Raw genomic sequence first — 16,565 nt, 5'->3', positions numbered from 1 at the left:
TTTTCTAGATACTGTACTAGTACTTTGTGTAAAATGCCATCAAAAAGTCAGTTAAATTTTTATTCTTTCTCACCTGTCTTTCTGTCTCCTTTCACTTTTAAAAGGTTGCCATGTTAGAAAAAATATTTTGCCCTGCCATGCTGTTTATTGATGTGGTAAATAAATAGTTTATGAAAATATCACTAAATCTGTCATTTATTATTTTTAATATTCAGTAATGGTCATGTCTCACCTCTAGTCTTTTCTGTCTTAATTTCAGGTTTCCACCATATGTTGTAGATAGTTCAGGAAGTTAACTCAACCAAGCAGTCTTTGGGTTTCGGCTAAGTACTGTTTAGAATACCAGAATAGGGAGGATGGTGTAGGTTTAAGTTTATTAGATTGATACATATGTACCAACAAGACAGTGTACATCACTGTCACAACGACGTTTGTTTTCATTCAAAGGCTTTATGGTTTTTCCTATAATACCTGGTGGGCCGGTCTCTAGTCAAAATGCCCGGGCTGATTTTTTGTCCCAGTCCAGCCCTGACACAGACTAAATACACACCAGGGCGAGAAATAATAGAGAAAGGAAAATGCACTCGTGAGAGTAAGAAAATAACTAACATCCAAAAACAACAGTAAGTAACTGTGAAATGAGTGGATCCCCGCAGATAACAGAAAGATGAAGTAAGAGGAAACAAATGGAAAGGTAGGACACTTTAGAACATGGGCAAAACAAAATCTGATTAAACGTTTTTGTATTTAAAAAATACGAACATCATTCTGTGGTTTAACCATTTGCTTTTATGGCTTTCAAGGTTTCACTACTGATAGAGAAATATCAGGTTTAAATAAAAACAACACAGAGCCTCAATCAATACTTCTTCAAAAAGATCATTTTATTGCTCAGGGAGATTAATAGGTGTTAATTAGCTGTTGAGCTTAAAATCAGAGTTTTCTGTGTGATGGAGGTGGCCCTTTTTTCACCAATATATGCCGAACACGTGACTTAGTCAGGAGGAGAAGGGTATACTAAGGGTTTAAATTGTAATTTGGCACGTGGGAGATGAAGCAGGAGGGAGTTCTGCAAGATTTTCCCTGGCTCTGATCAGCTGACCTGTGCTGCTGCTGCTGCTTTGAGGTTTCCTGCTCTTTATGTATTTAGCCAACTAACTTCAACATATCAGCATATAAGATGTTACATAAGCTATATAGCTGATTTCCAACTCATGGACACTATAAAGTTAGTATGAAAAAGTGCCTTTGTGAGTAAATAAATTCTAAATCATCACTTTAAAGATACATTAATGTCTGCTACCCTTAATGTAACTGAACACTGACCATGAACATTGACCTAAAATGACACTGGCATGTTCATGGTCAATGAAGTGTACTAAACTGCTTTGTATAGCATTTTCATGCAACCTTTGAACAACACGACATCCGTGTACTTCTGTTTGTTTCGCAAAACCCTTCACAAAAACATAATTTGGCAATACATCATGAATCGATCTGATATCTGGTTTAAAAGGTTTGAAATGACTTAGAATGTTATAAGTAGGATTTACGTTTACAGATTATTTTATTCCTCTTGCTGAGCAGTCCTTACCTTTGAAAATGATCTCACTTCTTCCTCTTCTGTCCTGTACCCATCTTATATCTTTCTCCTTCTGTCGGGGGCCACACAATAACATTTTTTCCACTTAGTGGGAACTACAGCAACTGTACATTTAGCTCACAGATACACTGTTTAACAAACTGCACACGAACACTTTGTTTGATGATATTTTGAGCTGTTTTAAAAGTTTCGTTTCAAATTATTACATGCCACTTTGCTCTTTGCATTTATATTTGCTCCTGTTCTGTTGTGGTAGCTAAATGCAAAGCGCAACTTTATTTACATCTGCATACAGTTACAGTGCTTACATTTAAACACTACAGGTTACTGCTGTATTGTCTAGTAAAGGATATGTAGAAATCGCCTTCGTTTGTCACCAGATTAGAAAACCCCCCCATCAGTTTCACTGATTGGACGGGTATTGTTGACGATAAAAAAGCCTGATCACTTTTATAATCTACGGATGTATACTTGCAATTTCAACATTGTACAAGAGTATTAGCAAAAGCTTATAACCAAATATAAATACATCTTAAAAGCATCCTGATGACAAAACTATTCGGAAAAAGTGGTCTGGGGCTGATTTGCAGCTTCAGGACTTTATCAACTTGCTGTAATTGACGGAGCCATTAATTCTGCTCTCTACCAGAAAGTCCTGAAGGAGATTCAGTTCATGCAATGAGGTCTAAATTCAAATTGAGATGCTTTGGCGTGACCTTAAACACACCATTCTCGTTTAAAACAGTCATCCACAGCAATGTGCAAGACTCTGCGCCAGGTATCACTAATGGTTGATTACAGGGTGCTCTTTCACACAGAGTCAGGTAGGTTTGGATAGCTTTTTCCCCCTTAATAAATAAAACTTTAGTATTTAATCATGTTATTTTTTGTCTATTATTAAAAGTCGTTTGATGATCTGTAACATGTGTGGCAAATATGCAAAAAGAAAATCTTTATATGCCTTATCTCTGACTAGGGTTTTACATTTTTTACAAGCCAGCTAATGAAAGGCAGAATGTGTGTTCACAGTTGGCCCCCAACATTTACACTGCACTTAACCTAAACTCACTTCACCAGGGCTTAACTTGTTGCACTTGTAGTCAAACTGCTCCAACAAAAGGCTGTGTGCAGATCCTTGAAGATAAACTTTATCAATACAGCTTCTTTCCTTTTAAACATTATAAACATATAAGCATTATTTGCACTGCTGCTGTAACAGAGTGGAACATTACGAAACCTAGAAGAGGAACATATGTCGGCCTTATATCATCACTTGTGTCAAGTGGTTGAAACGTGTAAAAGACTTTGTGTAAAGGCTGATCTTGACAACTCATCTTTTATTTTTCAAACGGCTTAAATATTTCTCATGTCTGAGCTAACGGAGCAAATCTAGAGCGAAAAAAAAACTAGTGAGGCTTTTTAATTGCATTTCAAAGGTGCCACACCCGCCCCAGGTGATGATCTGACAAACTGCAGACAGTTCTCAGAAACACAGCACCTGGTTTACCTCAGGCTAAAGACCACGGGAAAAAAAATCATGGATGTGTTTCAAAACCACTTTCTGCATTAGTGTAAGCTAACATAGGTACTCTTAAGTGTAGAGTTACTTAAGTTTTAGGGACATTGCTTTTTTCACTATATCTGCTTTATCTGCACATTAGACAATCACCAACACTTAAAAGCAAACTTAAACTCCCTTGCATTCGACCCAGTACGAAACATTGATCTTATTTGTTTTTATAACATTGTGACTGTTTGTTTTCATTGTGGTATAGCTGCATTTAATGTTGTTTTTGTATCAACTTTTTAAAAAAATAGTTTTCAATGTATTTATTCACTTTTCTGTATCTGATGTAGCTGTTTTAAAGTGCTTTAAACTTAGTATTGTATGGTATTAGCTTATTTTATAACGCTTCCATATAGAATTCCACATAATAAGGCATTCAGTATGGTCCGTGGTACTTTTTACAATGCTTTTTCTATTGTAGATTACACAATTAGTATTCTTTTTGCTGCAGCTGTAATGAAGTAATTTCCCTTGCGGGATCAAGTATCTATTTATTTATCTATATCTCACACACACGTGTGGCTAATGGTACTGGTTGGAGTTTTGCTCTCTTCTTGGATCGCAGTCAGCCGTAAATAGCCAAAATCATTTCAGGAACTTCAGACATTTCAGGCCCTCCCACAAACTGGCTCACTGACGCCCCCCCCCTTTTCCACCCACCCACTCACTACCCAGCTTCTTCTCAGAAAGAGCGACACCCTGAGCTGGGAAAGCTGTTTGATAACCAGCGTTCAGACACTGGTCGGAGGCAGGCAGGAGCCGCTGTCACGTGCCAGAACCAGTTGAATAATGAAGAGTCGTTGTTGTGTAAGCCAGTCTCTCCGCCTTACCTAACAATTAGCTAGTTTTGGTGATATAACTGAAACTTCAGTTACCTCCGCAGGTACAGATTAGCGTCCTCTACTCGGTAAAAGCGTCACGCCCATAAAACGGAAGCATGTCAACCGAAAAAGGTAAGACTATTGCCATTTTTTTTACTCCCGTTCTGATAAATCGATATCTCAATTCTTAACGGTACTGTAAGTTTTTCGATTTTAAAAGATATATTAACACAGACACGTGAACAACGTATATGTGGCAGAACAGTTCTATAAACGGTGCATATTTGTATTACTTGTGTATTAAACTACGCTATAATGCGTTAGTGTGCTGGTGTCATATGCACAATTTTAATTCTCAACGTTATGTTAACTTTATGTGCATAAGGCAGTTGAATAAAAGGTGGAATATTTTCCTGAAATATTAACACGTGCAGTATTAAAGTATAAGAGTGAAAGTACTTATTTCGAGTAGAGTGCTTTAGGTTTAAGTAAACTGCTTACTTTTATTGGGAGGTCCCTGTTAAAACTTTTTAATAATTTGAATAATTCAGGTAGTTCTTTTGACACTTAGGCGACACTTTATTAAGATTATTGTGGGGCGTTACAGCGCATCCCACTCAGAGATGCTCTTCTGCATGCCTTAGTTAGTTGTAAACAAGTGGTTGTTTGAGTTAGTGTCCACTTTGAGCAGTCTGGTCATTCTCATCTAACCTCTGACATTAACAAGAGATTTTCTCTCAGAGAACTGCTGCTCACCAGATGTGTTCTATTTTCCTGCGCCTTGTCTGTGAACCCCACAGTTGGCTGTATGAGAAAATCCCAGCAGATCTGCAGTTTTTAAGATACTCAAATCAGCCCATCTGGAATCAGCAACCATGCCATGTTCACCTTTCTTCCCCATTCAAATGTTCTTCATCATCTTGACCATGTCTACATGCCCTAATGCACTGAGGTGCTGCCCTATAATTGGCTCATTAGATATCTGCATTAATAAGCAGTTGACCAGGTGTTCTTACCAAAGTGGCTGATGAGTGCAGATATCAGCTGACTCATTATAGGCAAGAAACTGTGACTTAGCACTAAAAACTATTCAATTTATTGACTTTACTGTGCAGTAAGTATACACAATATAATGCTTTCTATAATTTGCAGATTTTTGGAGATCAATAAAGTATTTCTGATCTATCTGATTTTTCTTTAGTTATATTTATTATTTTTCTAACACAAAATGCTGAAAGTGAAAAAAACGTTTCTGTAAGGATAATGCATGAATAATGCATATTAGTCATTACCTCAATTTTCTGATATTCTTAACACCAGCTGAATAATTTACTTGATATTAAACATCGACTCAGAGCTTCTGAGATGCATCATTTTACTGGAGCAGGAAATGACAATAAAACTAGAATGGAGACATCATTAAGTAACATTACATATGACATCCTCCCCAGTTCCTGACACCCCAGTGGAAGTCATTGTGGACCTTTTAACTAAAGCCCAGGACATAGCTGCATCCTGTGGGAATGTTCCAGAAGAGTTGACAAGCCACTTGCAGAAGGCTCTGGACATCGCCAGTGGCCTGGATGACTACCTGGAGAAAATGACCACACAGGAAAGTGAACAGCTTGCAGAACTTTTTAAGTAAGTCCTCACTTATAATCATAAAGCACAGCAAGCATTTGCTGTGTGAAATAAGCATTAACATATTCGATTACACTCCATTGTAGAAAGACTTTTTCTCATGACTGGGATCAAGTGCACAAGGAGGGCAAGACTATGTTCAAGCTTCCCAAGGAATGTATCACTGGACACGTTGAAGGTGGGACTTTCATACATGTGCTGCTTACACTATACCATTTTCTTTTTTACTGGTTTAGTCATATTGTGATAACATGATCTCTGATCTGTTTTTGGCAGGTCAAACGCTGAAGATGCTGATCCACATGAGTCAAGCAAAAAGGGTCCTAGAGATCGGGATGTTCACTGGCTATGGAGCTCTGTCGATGGCTGAAGCCCTACCAGAGGACGGGTGCTTAGTGGCCTGCGAGTTGGAGCCATACCTTAAAGAGTTTGCTCAGCCCATTTTTGATAAGTCTCCACATGGTAAAAAGATTAACGTCAAGACTGGAAATGCCATGGAGACACTAAAGGTGAATAAAAATCGATCAACTTTGGATCCTTTTGAAGGTCCAATGAACTGTTTTGCAAACTAAAAATACATTTAGGTAACACTTAGCCTTCACTGCGTGTCACATGCGTTCCATAATCAGAACAGTCCAAGGCTAACGCTGACCCTTTTTGTCAATAAGTGAACAAACTGTGGGTCATGGGGTCAGTTTTGTAATAACGTTGTCTCTGTTCCAGGAATTAGCCACCGCCGGTGAACAGTTCGACATGGTTTTCATCGATGCAGACAAAAACAACTACATCAACTACTACAAATTTATCATGGACAACAACATGCTCAGATTGCGAGGGGTGATATGTATCGATAACTCGCTGTTCAAAGCCAGGGTTTATCTTAATGAAACCACAGATAGCAATGGACTGGCCCTTCGCGAGTTCAACCAGTTTGTGTCTAATGACCCCCGAGTAGAGCAGGTGAGTTTCAGATGTTTTCGTGTTGCAGTCAGTTGTTTGTTGGTTAACCTTTATTCTAATAATGCCTCCTTGTTTGAAAGGTCATAGTCCCTTTAAGAGACGGCCTCACTCTTATCCGTCGGGTACCTCCGGCTGCTGAGTGCTTTCGGCATCAGGTACTGTTAACCTCCCTCAGTCACAGCTGATATACGTGCCTTCACTATTCACAGTATCAGCAATACTATAACATTAAATGCTAGATATAAACACCTCACAACTCAGGGATAAGCGGGATCCAAGTTTATCTCACCTACCAAGTAGTGATTTAATTCTTTTCATGACCCCATCAAAAGAAAGAGTTTACCATATAAACAATTCATCTCCCTCATCATGACACAAATGAATGAATGAAATGAAATGTTTGGGGCACTTATTCAGTGTGGTTAATTTTACTTACAGATGATCTAAAAGGTCTGTGTTGAGGTTTTTTCATACGGTGAAAAGTTAAATCCTATTTTAAAATATACCTGTTAGCACTTGTTAGCAGGAGCTTTTCTATGTTGATTTGTATCTGCTTACTTGTACTCCTTCTTTCACTGTGCCATTATTGATTCTATCTGTGGCTTCCCTGCAAAATCCTATTGATTTATGGATTACCACTTTGTAGTTCTGACTACGTTTTATTTACAGCATGTAATGATTGATGTGACGAGTTTCTCCAGGCATCATCATACTTACTGATCACATCTGCCTGTTTATTCTCGTTCATTAGTGTAAAATTACAGATGATGAGGTTTTCCGTGGGGTCACAGGGCGTTTCATCCTGGATCGAATGCGTCTTGACGGTAAGGTGGCCTATGTGACAGGCGCTGGACAAGGCATAGGCCGAGCATTCGCTCACGCTCTGGGTGAAGCTGGTGCAAAGGTGGCTGTGGTAGACCTGGATGGAGCAAAAGCTGAGACAGTCGTTGAGGAGCTCTTCCTTAAAGGTAACAAAAAACATACAAGGACTGACTTGAATGCCCTTTTTTTCACAGCCCATCCTAGTTTAGAGAATGGATTCCCAAAGTGGTCTGCAGCCTCCTGGTGGGCTATTAAGGTACTGCAGGTTGGCCCTGTGAAGTAGTGGTGTGCGGATCGATATTGACATACCGATTCCTCCGATACCAGTTATTTATGTTCTAGAATTGATTCTCAAATTAAAATATCAATATTTTAGTAATTTGGGGTAAATATGTAGTTTACCATTAACAGGAACACAGCGGAACTACTTCCTCTTCCGCCTTTCATAGTCATGTGCGAAATATGGCTGTATGAATGTGTCGCAGCCCCTTGACGTGCACACTCACAACAATGGCTGAGCGTAACTGGAGTCATGTGTGGACGTATTTTACCTCCACAAACAGCCGAGACGCGGTTTGCGATAACTGTGGCAGACAGTGAGGTGTTGTGGCAACATCACTAACCTCGTCAAACACCTCAGAGTAAATCATGTCACAGAATATGATGAGCTTATGTTGAGGCAAATTGAAGGGGAGGAGAGGTGCTGCTAGGGCGAGACAGACGTCTCTCACGGAGTCCTTTAGTGCTGCAGGCAGGCAACGTGTTCAAATAGCGCACAACTTCAGGTTTTTTATTTCTATATGATAATTCTGCATTTTTAAGCAATAAGAACAAGTAGTCTGATGTTCTGTAATCATTATGAAGCTATGGTTGTTATATAGGCTAGGACTGAATGGTCAGTGTTCATACTGTAAGGATCATGGCATATGTCTGTATGTCTCCTTCTTAACTGGTGAGCCAATCAATGTGAGACTTTACACGAACATTGTTACATAGACAGTGATTATTAACATGTACAGGTTTCTGAAAATACTTTTATTACAAATCTAAATTCTTTGAATTTCTGTATATATTGTGTATATATATATATATTTTGTATACATTAAGTTAATTTCATCATCTCCCCCCCGCACTTGTGATTTTACATTCTCCATTTGTGTTTGTTTCATTGAATGGACGTCACTCACGTAACTTCAAGGTCAACAAAATTTATATCTGGGACAGAATTTAGGGATAGAGTCGCCACTAAATATGGAATGAAGTCCACTTACTAGGATGGCTTTAATCCACAACTCCTAAAACAGTGTGGTTCAGTTTTATTCTGTAATCAGTAATTAAGGAAAAAAAGTTACTGGTTACTTTCCTTTCTTTACTCACTTGATTGTTGTTATGGTTGTTGTTCTTAAGTTGTTCCTTTCCTTAAAACTTTCCTTAAAGTTAATAAGAAGAACTACATTACAACCCTGATTTAACATAACTTGCTCCTTTTTTTCGGACTGTTCACCCTGCTGTGACTCAATTGTTAAAGAAGTCCAAAGGAATGTGATGCTGAACAGCCTGGAGTCTCCCTGCTTTTGTTCGCTGCAATAGCTGAAATACTGCAGATGTCTTAAGATTGCTTGCGGTGCAGAGCAATAAGTTCAAAGACATCGATGACAGCCAGAAATTAAAATGAAAACCTGTAAGAGTCACAACAATATGTTGGCCTCAAAGTGGTGAAGCTGGCCTTAAACTGGAAAATCTGCTATGACAGCATCACTGTTGAATAGCACGCTTCAAACCGGGCTTTATTTGTGAGAAAACAAGCATGCCCTGCGTTTATTCATTCAAAATGAGTTTCACATTGTGAATTTTGTCATTAGTTTGTGTCTTGACCAGCAGATGGCAGCATACTAAAGGATAAAATGTTTGATCAAACGTGATCTCACTATATCCACATTACTTAGGGCATTACTTTTTGTGTCAAAGAATCTAAAATGCCGAATTTTCTCACAGTACACCCCTGTGTTACTTTCAAACAGGTATCAATGCCATTTCGATAACAGCTGACATCAGCAAGTCAGATGACGTCCAGAGGATGATCGACGCCATCGTTTCCAAATGGGGAGTGATCCACATTGGTTGTAACAATGCTGGCATCAACATGAACTCAGCCAGCGAAGACACCAGTCTAGAGGAGTGGGACAAAACCTTTAATGTGAACCTCAGGGGGACCTTCATGTGCTGTCAGGTGTGTGTCACCTCCCATCCTGTGCGAGGGTAGTGCAATAGCAGTAAATATTATCAAGTATTTTTCCAAGTGATTTGGTCCTAATTAGTTTTGTAAGAGATTCACTCACATATACCTCTGCTTTGATAAACACTGGGTAGGAAGACGTTTTGTAGCATACAAACGGGTTTTATGTTTACCAGAACTGCCAGAAAATGTACTTAACCACTGTAGCTTTCGCTCATCTCACTGCACTAATTTTATAGAGTTGGTTTATTTCCATTACAAATTAAAAACTAATCTATAAACAGAGACAAATTCAAAATGAATCGTGCACTTATTGATCAGTCAGATTCACTAATAGGAAAGTGTTTGAATGAACATGTTTACTGAAGCAAATCTAAAACAGAGCTGCCTCTATAGCAGCTGAAGACTTGACATACATAAATCACATTATCTGTCCTTTTGTGACGGGTCATGTTTTCTTGCTGTTTTCGAAGCTTAAGAAGGAAAAAATCCTGATTCTGCACACACAACGAGTACAGTTCATGCAAACACCCCATAGCTGAAATGTTATTTTCTGTTAAAATGAAAAATGCATCCATCAGTTTAATATATTTACAAATTATTCCCAGTTAAATATGAGTAAAAAAGAGCCAAACAGATTCTCGGTGACGTATTCCTTCAGCACTCTATTTCTGTCCAAACTAGTTAAGACTGTGACCTAATTAATGGTCCAACCAGCTTGAGCTCCTTTGTAGAAACTAAATTTAGTCCTAAATTATCGAGTTGCTGCGAGACATCTATATGTACAACCTACAACCCCCCCCCACGCCCACCCTTTTTTTTGTGCCGCTTTCAAATCCACACCAAACGTTTTCCCGTCTCCGACGATAAACTGCATGTTTTTGTGTTGATCTGTGCTCAGCTTTGGGCATGGCATATCAGGGCCTTAATAATAAGGTGTTTAACGTGTCTCTCGCCCCTCCGAATCCTTGCCTTAGGCAGCAGGTCGAGTGATGTTGAAGCAAGGGTACGGCAAGATTATCAACACAGCTTCCATGGCCAGTCTAATAGGTGAGTGATGATTCTATTTCCCCACTTTCTCTCTGGAGCCCCTCCATGTCTGCTTTTAATCTCTCCATTTGGCGTGGAGAGTTGGGCAGAGTGAAGGAGGGGGAGGAAGGGAGAGTTAAATACATTTGTGCTGTACAGCTATGTGGGTGAGTGCACATCGCATTAGATTTTCATCTTCAAACAAAGTCTTTTTTTTAGCAGTTTTCTTCGTTTATGAGAAACTTAAGGTGAGCCTTCACTTTTAAAACAGGATTAGGCAACTTTTAGCCCAGTTAAACAGTTCTATAGAGATGCATCCACCCCTGCATACAGTAGCAGTGTTGTGATTGCATCTCGCCGAGGCATTTTTGCATCATAATAAACATCCCCTCTCCGCGGAGCTGTCTGGAGGATGTGGAAGGCAACCTGAGGTCCAACTTGGGAGGGGAGGGTTCCTGTGCCGCGGCAAAACCCCAGCCTGTGCCAACGGCCTTGTTTGAACAGCGGAAGACACTTTTAGAGTTTAGTGGGAGCCTAGTAAAAGCCTTGTAATTCGCTGCACCGGTGTAATGTTCCTCCTCCAACAGGTTTCTCCAGAGGAACTGCAACACTTCATCAGCAGTATAGTCAAATCGCCAGTAAAGCGCCGTGCCATATGGACCCCAGTCCCGACTGCAGGGGCAATCTGTAAAACAGGAACATGCTGGTAAATAGAGGCCGGCATAAAGAAAATGATCAATTACTCGCATTACGCTCAGTCCTTCAGGAATTTACTTTATTGGTCTGGACATCTGTTATAATATTGTCATAATGTGTAATCAGATGGGACCTGTTCTAGCCAAGTGGACGACCAAAAAGCAGCCGTAAATGTCCAATTAAAATGCACAATGACAGCTTTTTGTCCATCTGCTGAATGGAATGTGCTCGTGGGCCTGCAAACACCCCCTCGACACACACACACAGACACTCTCTGAACATTAACAACTATTTTTTTCTGAATGACGGCCAGCAGCTCAAAGACACCCGGACAGGAAATATCTATCTTGATTTTTTTTTTTCTTTTCTTTTTTGGTTTTGACCTTACTTGAGGGATTTGTGACTCTCGCACTCATACCTGCAGATCTGCCCTGCATAGAAATGGACATAACAACAGCAGCTGGGAAAAGAGTACATCATTTGAACTCCTTATCTGCTCAGAAGAATTCAAAATTTAAAAGGCGTGCCTGATAAAGAGCATGTTTTCTCCCACTTGCAACGGGCAATAAGTAGGGTGAATGTTAAAGAGGGCTTTGGAAAATGCTCTCCTTCTACTTCTTTTTCGCTTCTCTGGGGATTACTGCTCTTTAAGACGGCGAAAAACATCAATGCAGGTTTATTTAAAGGATGAAGGCATTTTCTGAATGGTATTTTGCGGCCGTATCATCAGGTCTTGAGCAAGGATTAGTGCTGTTAGGCATTTTGAGCTGTGTTTCCTGTCCTGATAAGTCGGATTTCACCTTCAATCTGCGTGTAAGCCCTGGGCTCGGCTCATCCTCGCCTGCTCCTCTGAGGTCCCAGCCTACCCTTATCCAGCCCAGCCCAACCCAACCTTACCTTCCTCTGCAATCTCGTCGCTGAACCCTGCTCATGGCTACCATCCTCCTGTCCCACCCTTTACTTGTTATTTCTTCAACACATCCCAGCTTTTACACCTACACTGCAAATTTTATTCCTCTTTGTCTTCTTTTTTCCAACATCCCTAAATTGCATGCAGGATGCTCCAGCCCTTTTCTCCTCAGGACCACTCTCTGTCTCTCCGCAGCTGGCTGGTATTTATCATCCCCGGTCTCACACTGAAGCCATTTGGCAGTCAGATCGGCGGGTGATGAGGTTAACTACTAAAGTTGTATGTAACTTGGAGCCTTCCTTGTGATGATTAATCAACCAGGAGAAAATGAGCCCCTGTCCCGGCATCCCATGCAGTGTGCAGCATCTGTGATGGTCAAGGCAAACAAATGGCTCCCTCCCTTTGTTGCTGAGGACAGAGCATAACTGGACATTATAAGCAATTAATTTTACCTAGCATCATCCACAGAGTCCCCAGCAGCTAATGGAAGAGCTTTTATGTAGTGTGCACAAGAAACCACAGGAACTGGAATGTGCACCGTAGAAGCTATTGGCCCGCTGTAAGAAGGAAACTCTTCAGTTAAGGCAAATGATAAAACAACAAGAGGCTTTAATAAGAATGTGAAAAGTGCATACCACTATTAATGATGCTGTAATTGTTGCCTTCTTAAATGGCACGTGCCACTTCCCGAAATGGACAGCAGTGACTTTTTTCAGTAACTCATTTTCTTTCCACCCTTCACTGTCCAGTCCCCCATCCTCAGAAGCAGCTTTCATACAACACATCCAAGGCCGGTGTGGTCAAACTGACTCAGACTCTGGGCACTGAATGGGCCGACAGAGGAGTGCGCGTCAACTGCATCTCGCCGTAAGTACTGCCTATTTTTGGCCTTCCTCGTCTTCCTCCAAAACACAGCGGCCCACCTTTTGATTATAGCAAGCTGCGAAAGGAGGCAGTGATTAGCGCCGTTTTGCTTTCATATGAAGAGCTCCCGTTTGAGGGGGATGCACTAATTTAAGTCCTCAAACAATGCATCAGTGCTTAATTAGATGACGTCTTGAGGGATGAATCAACCAAACACTTGCTCTAATTGTTCTGTTCAATTAGGGAATCAAATTTGCAACCTCACTCCAAGTGTCGGCGCAACAATAGCGCCCTTGTTTGTATCTATTTGTCTGTGAAGCTGAGCAGTAGGAAGAAAAAGGAGGAGAACACAGGAAGGGGGCTGTTTGAATGTGTGTCGGGAGGGGAGGTAGGGGTGGTGGTTGAGGGGGCGGGGGGGTGTTAAGTGAAGCATCTCTTAGCCCCAGCCATCCCTGAGCAAATCCGTCCGGTGGCACCGGGCGAGCCGGGCCCAGTCACAGCCCCAGAACAAAGCCCTCACACACGCGCCACGCTCAGCTTTATTTATCGGCAGCTTGTTTGCTAATTTTCATTTGCAAAGAAGCAATTCGCTTCCCCCCCCACCCTCGCTAACCGGGTGTCTCAATGGGCCGCTGATTTCTTTGAAGTGACAGTCGGTAAATATGCATAAAAAAGGGACACAATTAGCGCTCACGAGGTTGACTGGAGCCTGATTCCATTGGCAACTTTAGCCGCAGCGGTGATAAGCTGTATTATCTAGAAAATTGGCTGAGGGAAAACAGTACCTCTGATTGCCAGGAAAGGTTCCAGATAACAGGGCAGCTGAAGAGAAATATAATTGAGGTGGAATATGTTAACCAAGGTGTCACACGCTCCTTGGAAGTGCTAATTTAGCCAAATGTTGGAATTCCATATCAAGGCACCAGGATACATCGAACAATGATTCAGGCCTCATGGCTTTTAGTCACTGTCACAGCGATTGTGGGGAAAGTCAGAAGTCGTCTCGTATTAGGCGCAGGCGGGCATGTTGACATATTTATTCAAATGTAAGCTCTGTGATATTTGACTGTAGAGGAGTGGAGAGAATGGCATTTGTTGTGACACGGCGCTATTAGATGCCAGTGTGCAACCAGCAAACTAAAAGCAGCGGTTTTCTGATAAACTTCGCCTAAATACTGTCTCGGCATCAAAGTAGCACATTTCAATGGGGAAATATAATAAGTATTTAACCAAAGGCTATGTGCAAATTATACCACATGTCCCCTCGTACCCATGGGCTCTTCCAGAGATGTGCCAGTCATTAAAGTGCCACCCGTCCCACAGTAAATATCATCAGAGATGCCATGCCATGCCCTTTCTGCAAAGGATAATTGGGTTTATTTTTGTCACCAAAGTGGTGGCTCTGAAACAACGCTGTCACTCCTGGCTCTGAACTGTGATGTCTTCTGATTTCATTGTGTGTGTCTGTGTGTGTGTGCTTTTCCCTCCTCTTTCGCTCTCTCACTTTGTCTGCTTCTCTTTTCAGGGGGATTGTTGACACCCCTCTCATCCACTCGGAGAGTCTGAGGCCTCTGGTGCAGCGCTGGCTGTCAGATATTCCTGCTGGTAGACTGGCTCAAGTGACAGACCTGCAAGCTGCAGTGGTCTACTTGGCATCTGATGCCTCTGACTACATGACAGGGCATAACTTAGTCATAGAAGGTGGGCAAAGTCTGTGGTAGAAGGGTTAGATGAAGAGATGAAAACTTTCCTCCCCCCTCTTCTTCATTCTCCAGGGATTAAAAATAGGTGGCATTCATATTATGTCCCTTTGAGACTTGAACAGTAATATCAGTTTAAATGAAACTGCAGTTTCTGGACAGGTGAGATCAGTTTTGGGAGTTTGGGTTTTTTTTTTTCTCTGTGCAGACTGTAGGCTTAGTTCAATGTCCGGTGTGGTACAACAGCAGAAAATGTTTTACTGAAAGGAAAATAAAGCAACAATGTTAAATACAGGAAAGAGTTATAAACATTTTTTTTATTACCAATTCTTTTAGCAGGAAAGTACCAAGCGTTACTTTCAATTGAGACCAAATTATCACAGTTTCTTTTTTGTTACAGTGTTTTATTCCCTGGATGCTGCTTAAACATACTGATGACTGTGACTGTAACACTTTATTGTATCTGCTCCAACACAAACACAGATAAATGCTGTCAAAAATACAAATGGGTAATAAAAAGTAAAAAGGTTTTGTATTGTAATGAACTGGGGGAAGTTATCCTTGCATGTTAAAGTGAAAGACTGTGTGTGACTGTTTTTTTCCCTCTCATTAGCTGCTGTTGAGTGCTGTGTACAACAATTAGTCCCAATATTAAAACCACTGACATGTGAAATGAATAATATTGATCATGTGTTTGCCGGCATCCTGGTGTCCCTGAACGCGGCTGGCTCTTCCCCATAGATGTGCCACAACGCAAAAATTGTTCAGGGACAAGAATGTGACAAAAACTCCTAAGGCGCTGACCTGACCTATTTGTCTATTAGGCAAATAGGAACAAGCTTGATCCACAGAGGCTGCTACCTTAAAGACCCAAAGGATCAGCTGCCACCACCCTGGCACCCAAAGCCACATGCCCTGGTGCGCTGTTTGGTATGACAAAGAAGACCTGCATAACAGGTAGTTTTGATGTTTTTGCCGACAGCACCAGTAAACTGATATATTTTGTGAATTCTTAAAAACTCCAGAAATTTGCTCCTACACGTTTGCTTCATCGGTGACCAGTCACACCAGTGTGGGAGTGTTCTTGCACGTCTTGCACCTCGCTCTATTTCGCCTAGGACTCGTGCACCCAGCATGATGGACCGAGCAGTCACCAGTCCGCTTCTCTCTACCTCTTTCTTGCCAAATGGTCCCCAGAAGTGGTACTTGTGAGAACCATCTTAATTGCTCCATTAACTGTTTGTGTGCTGAAAAACAATACTTAAAGGAGAGGTTAGCAGAGGAGGTGACCCTGGTTGCCGCAATTACATGAAAAGTAGTGGCCAATTAGCGCTCTCTGCAATGTGACACTGTTGCTGTTTGTGTGAGCAACTTCAAGTTCTCACTGTTAGTGACCAATCTCTGATTTCCATAATTGTGAGATTGGTCATTAATCGGAATGGCTCGTGAGAGGATCCCATTAAGATATGGAGTGAGATCTGATCATCTCCTCTCTCTTCTGTATTTATCTCCAGCTGCATTGGCACATTGGAAATTATTGGGATTCTTATCCTCGTATTTTCTGGTGAAATATCAAACTTTGGCTCAGCATCTGGAGGTGAGACTTTGTAGAATTTGTTCACGAGTTTGTCCTTTGTAGGACTGTTTCACTGTTTTGCCACTGAGGGGCAGCATAGAGTCAGGTGCAGCACTGATGCAAGGACAAAAACTTACAAC

At 41.1% G+C, this 16,565-nt stretch overlaps 1 protein-coding gene across 2 annotated transcripts; it reads left to right on the top strand.

Annotated features, from left to right (window-relative positions):
• Positions 1-3,814: 3,814 nt before the first annotated feature.
• Positions 3,815-15,428, top strand: LOC146573734 (uncharacterized). 2 transcript variants are annotated; one of them, XM_085273070.1, is made up of 12 exons: positions 3,815-3,977; positions 4,054-4,123; positions 5,443-5,632; positions 5,719-5,810; positions 5,909-6,141; positions 6,356-6,592; positions 6,673-6,747; positions 7,344-7,560; positions 9,436-9,644; positions 10,628-10,700; positions 13,035-13,152; positions 14,675-15,428. In XM_085273070.1, the coding sequence occupies exons 2-12, from the start codon at positions 4,108-4,110 to the stop codon at positions 14,868-14,870; spliced, it is 1,656 nt and encodes a 551-aa protein (XP_085129196.1). In that variant the 5' UTR covers positions 3,815-3,977; positions 4,054-4,107; the 3' UTR covers positions 14,871-15,428. The 2 variants fall into 2 exon arrangements, with proteins under 2 accessions (XP_085129196.1, XP_085129197.1); XM_085273071.1 differs by having other exon boundaries at positions 4,042-4,123.
• The last annotated feature ends 1,137 nt before the right edge of the window (positions 15,429-16,565 follow it).

This window comes from Mchenga conophoros, linkage group LG5 (genome assembly GCF_057382185.1).
Source record: "Mchenga conophoros isolate Kocher_MC1m ecotype Shallow Benthic linkage group LG5, M_conophoros_male_GT1.1, whole genome shotgun sequence".
NCBI lineage: Eukaryota > Metazoa > Chordata > Actinopteri > Cichliformes > Cichlidae > Mchenga > Mchenga conophoros.
The sequence above is the reverse complement of the archived record's forward strand: the minus strand, read 5'-3'. Positions and strand labels throughout refer to the sequence as shown.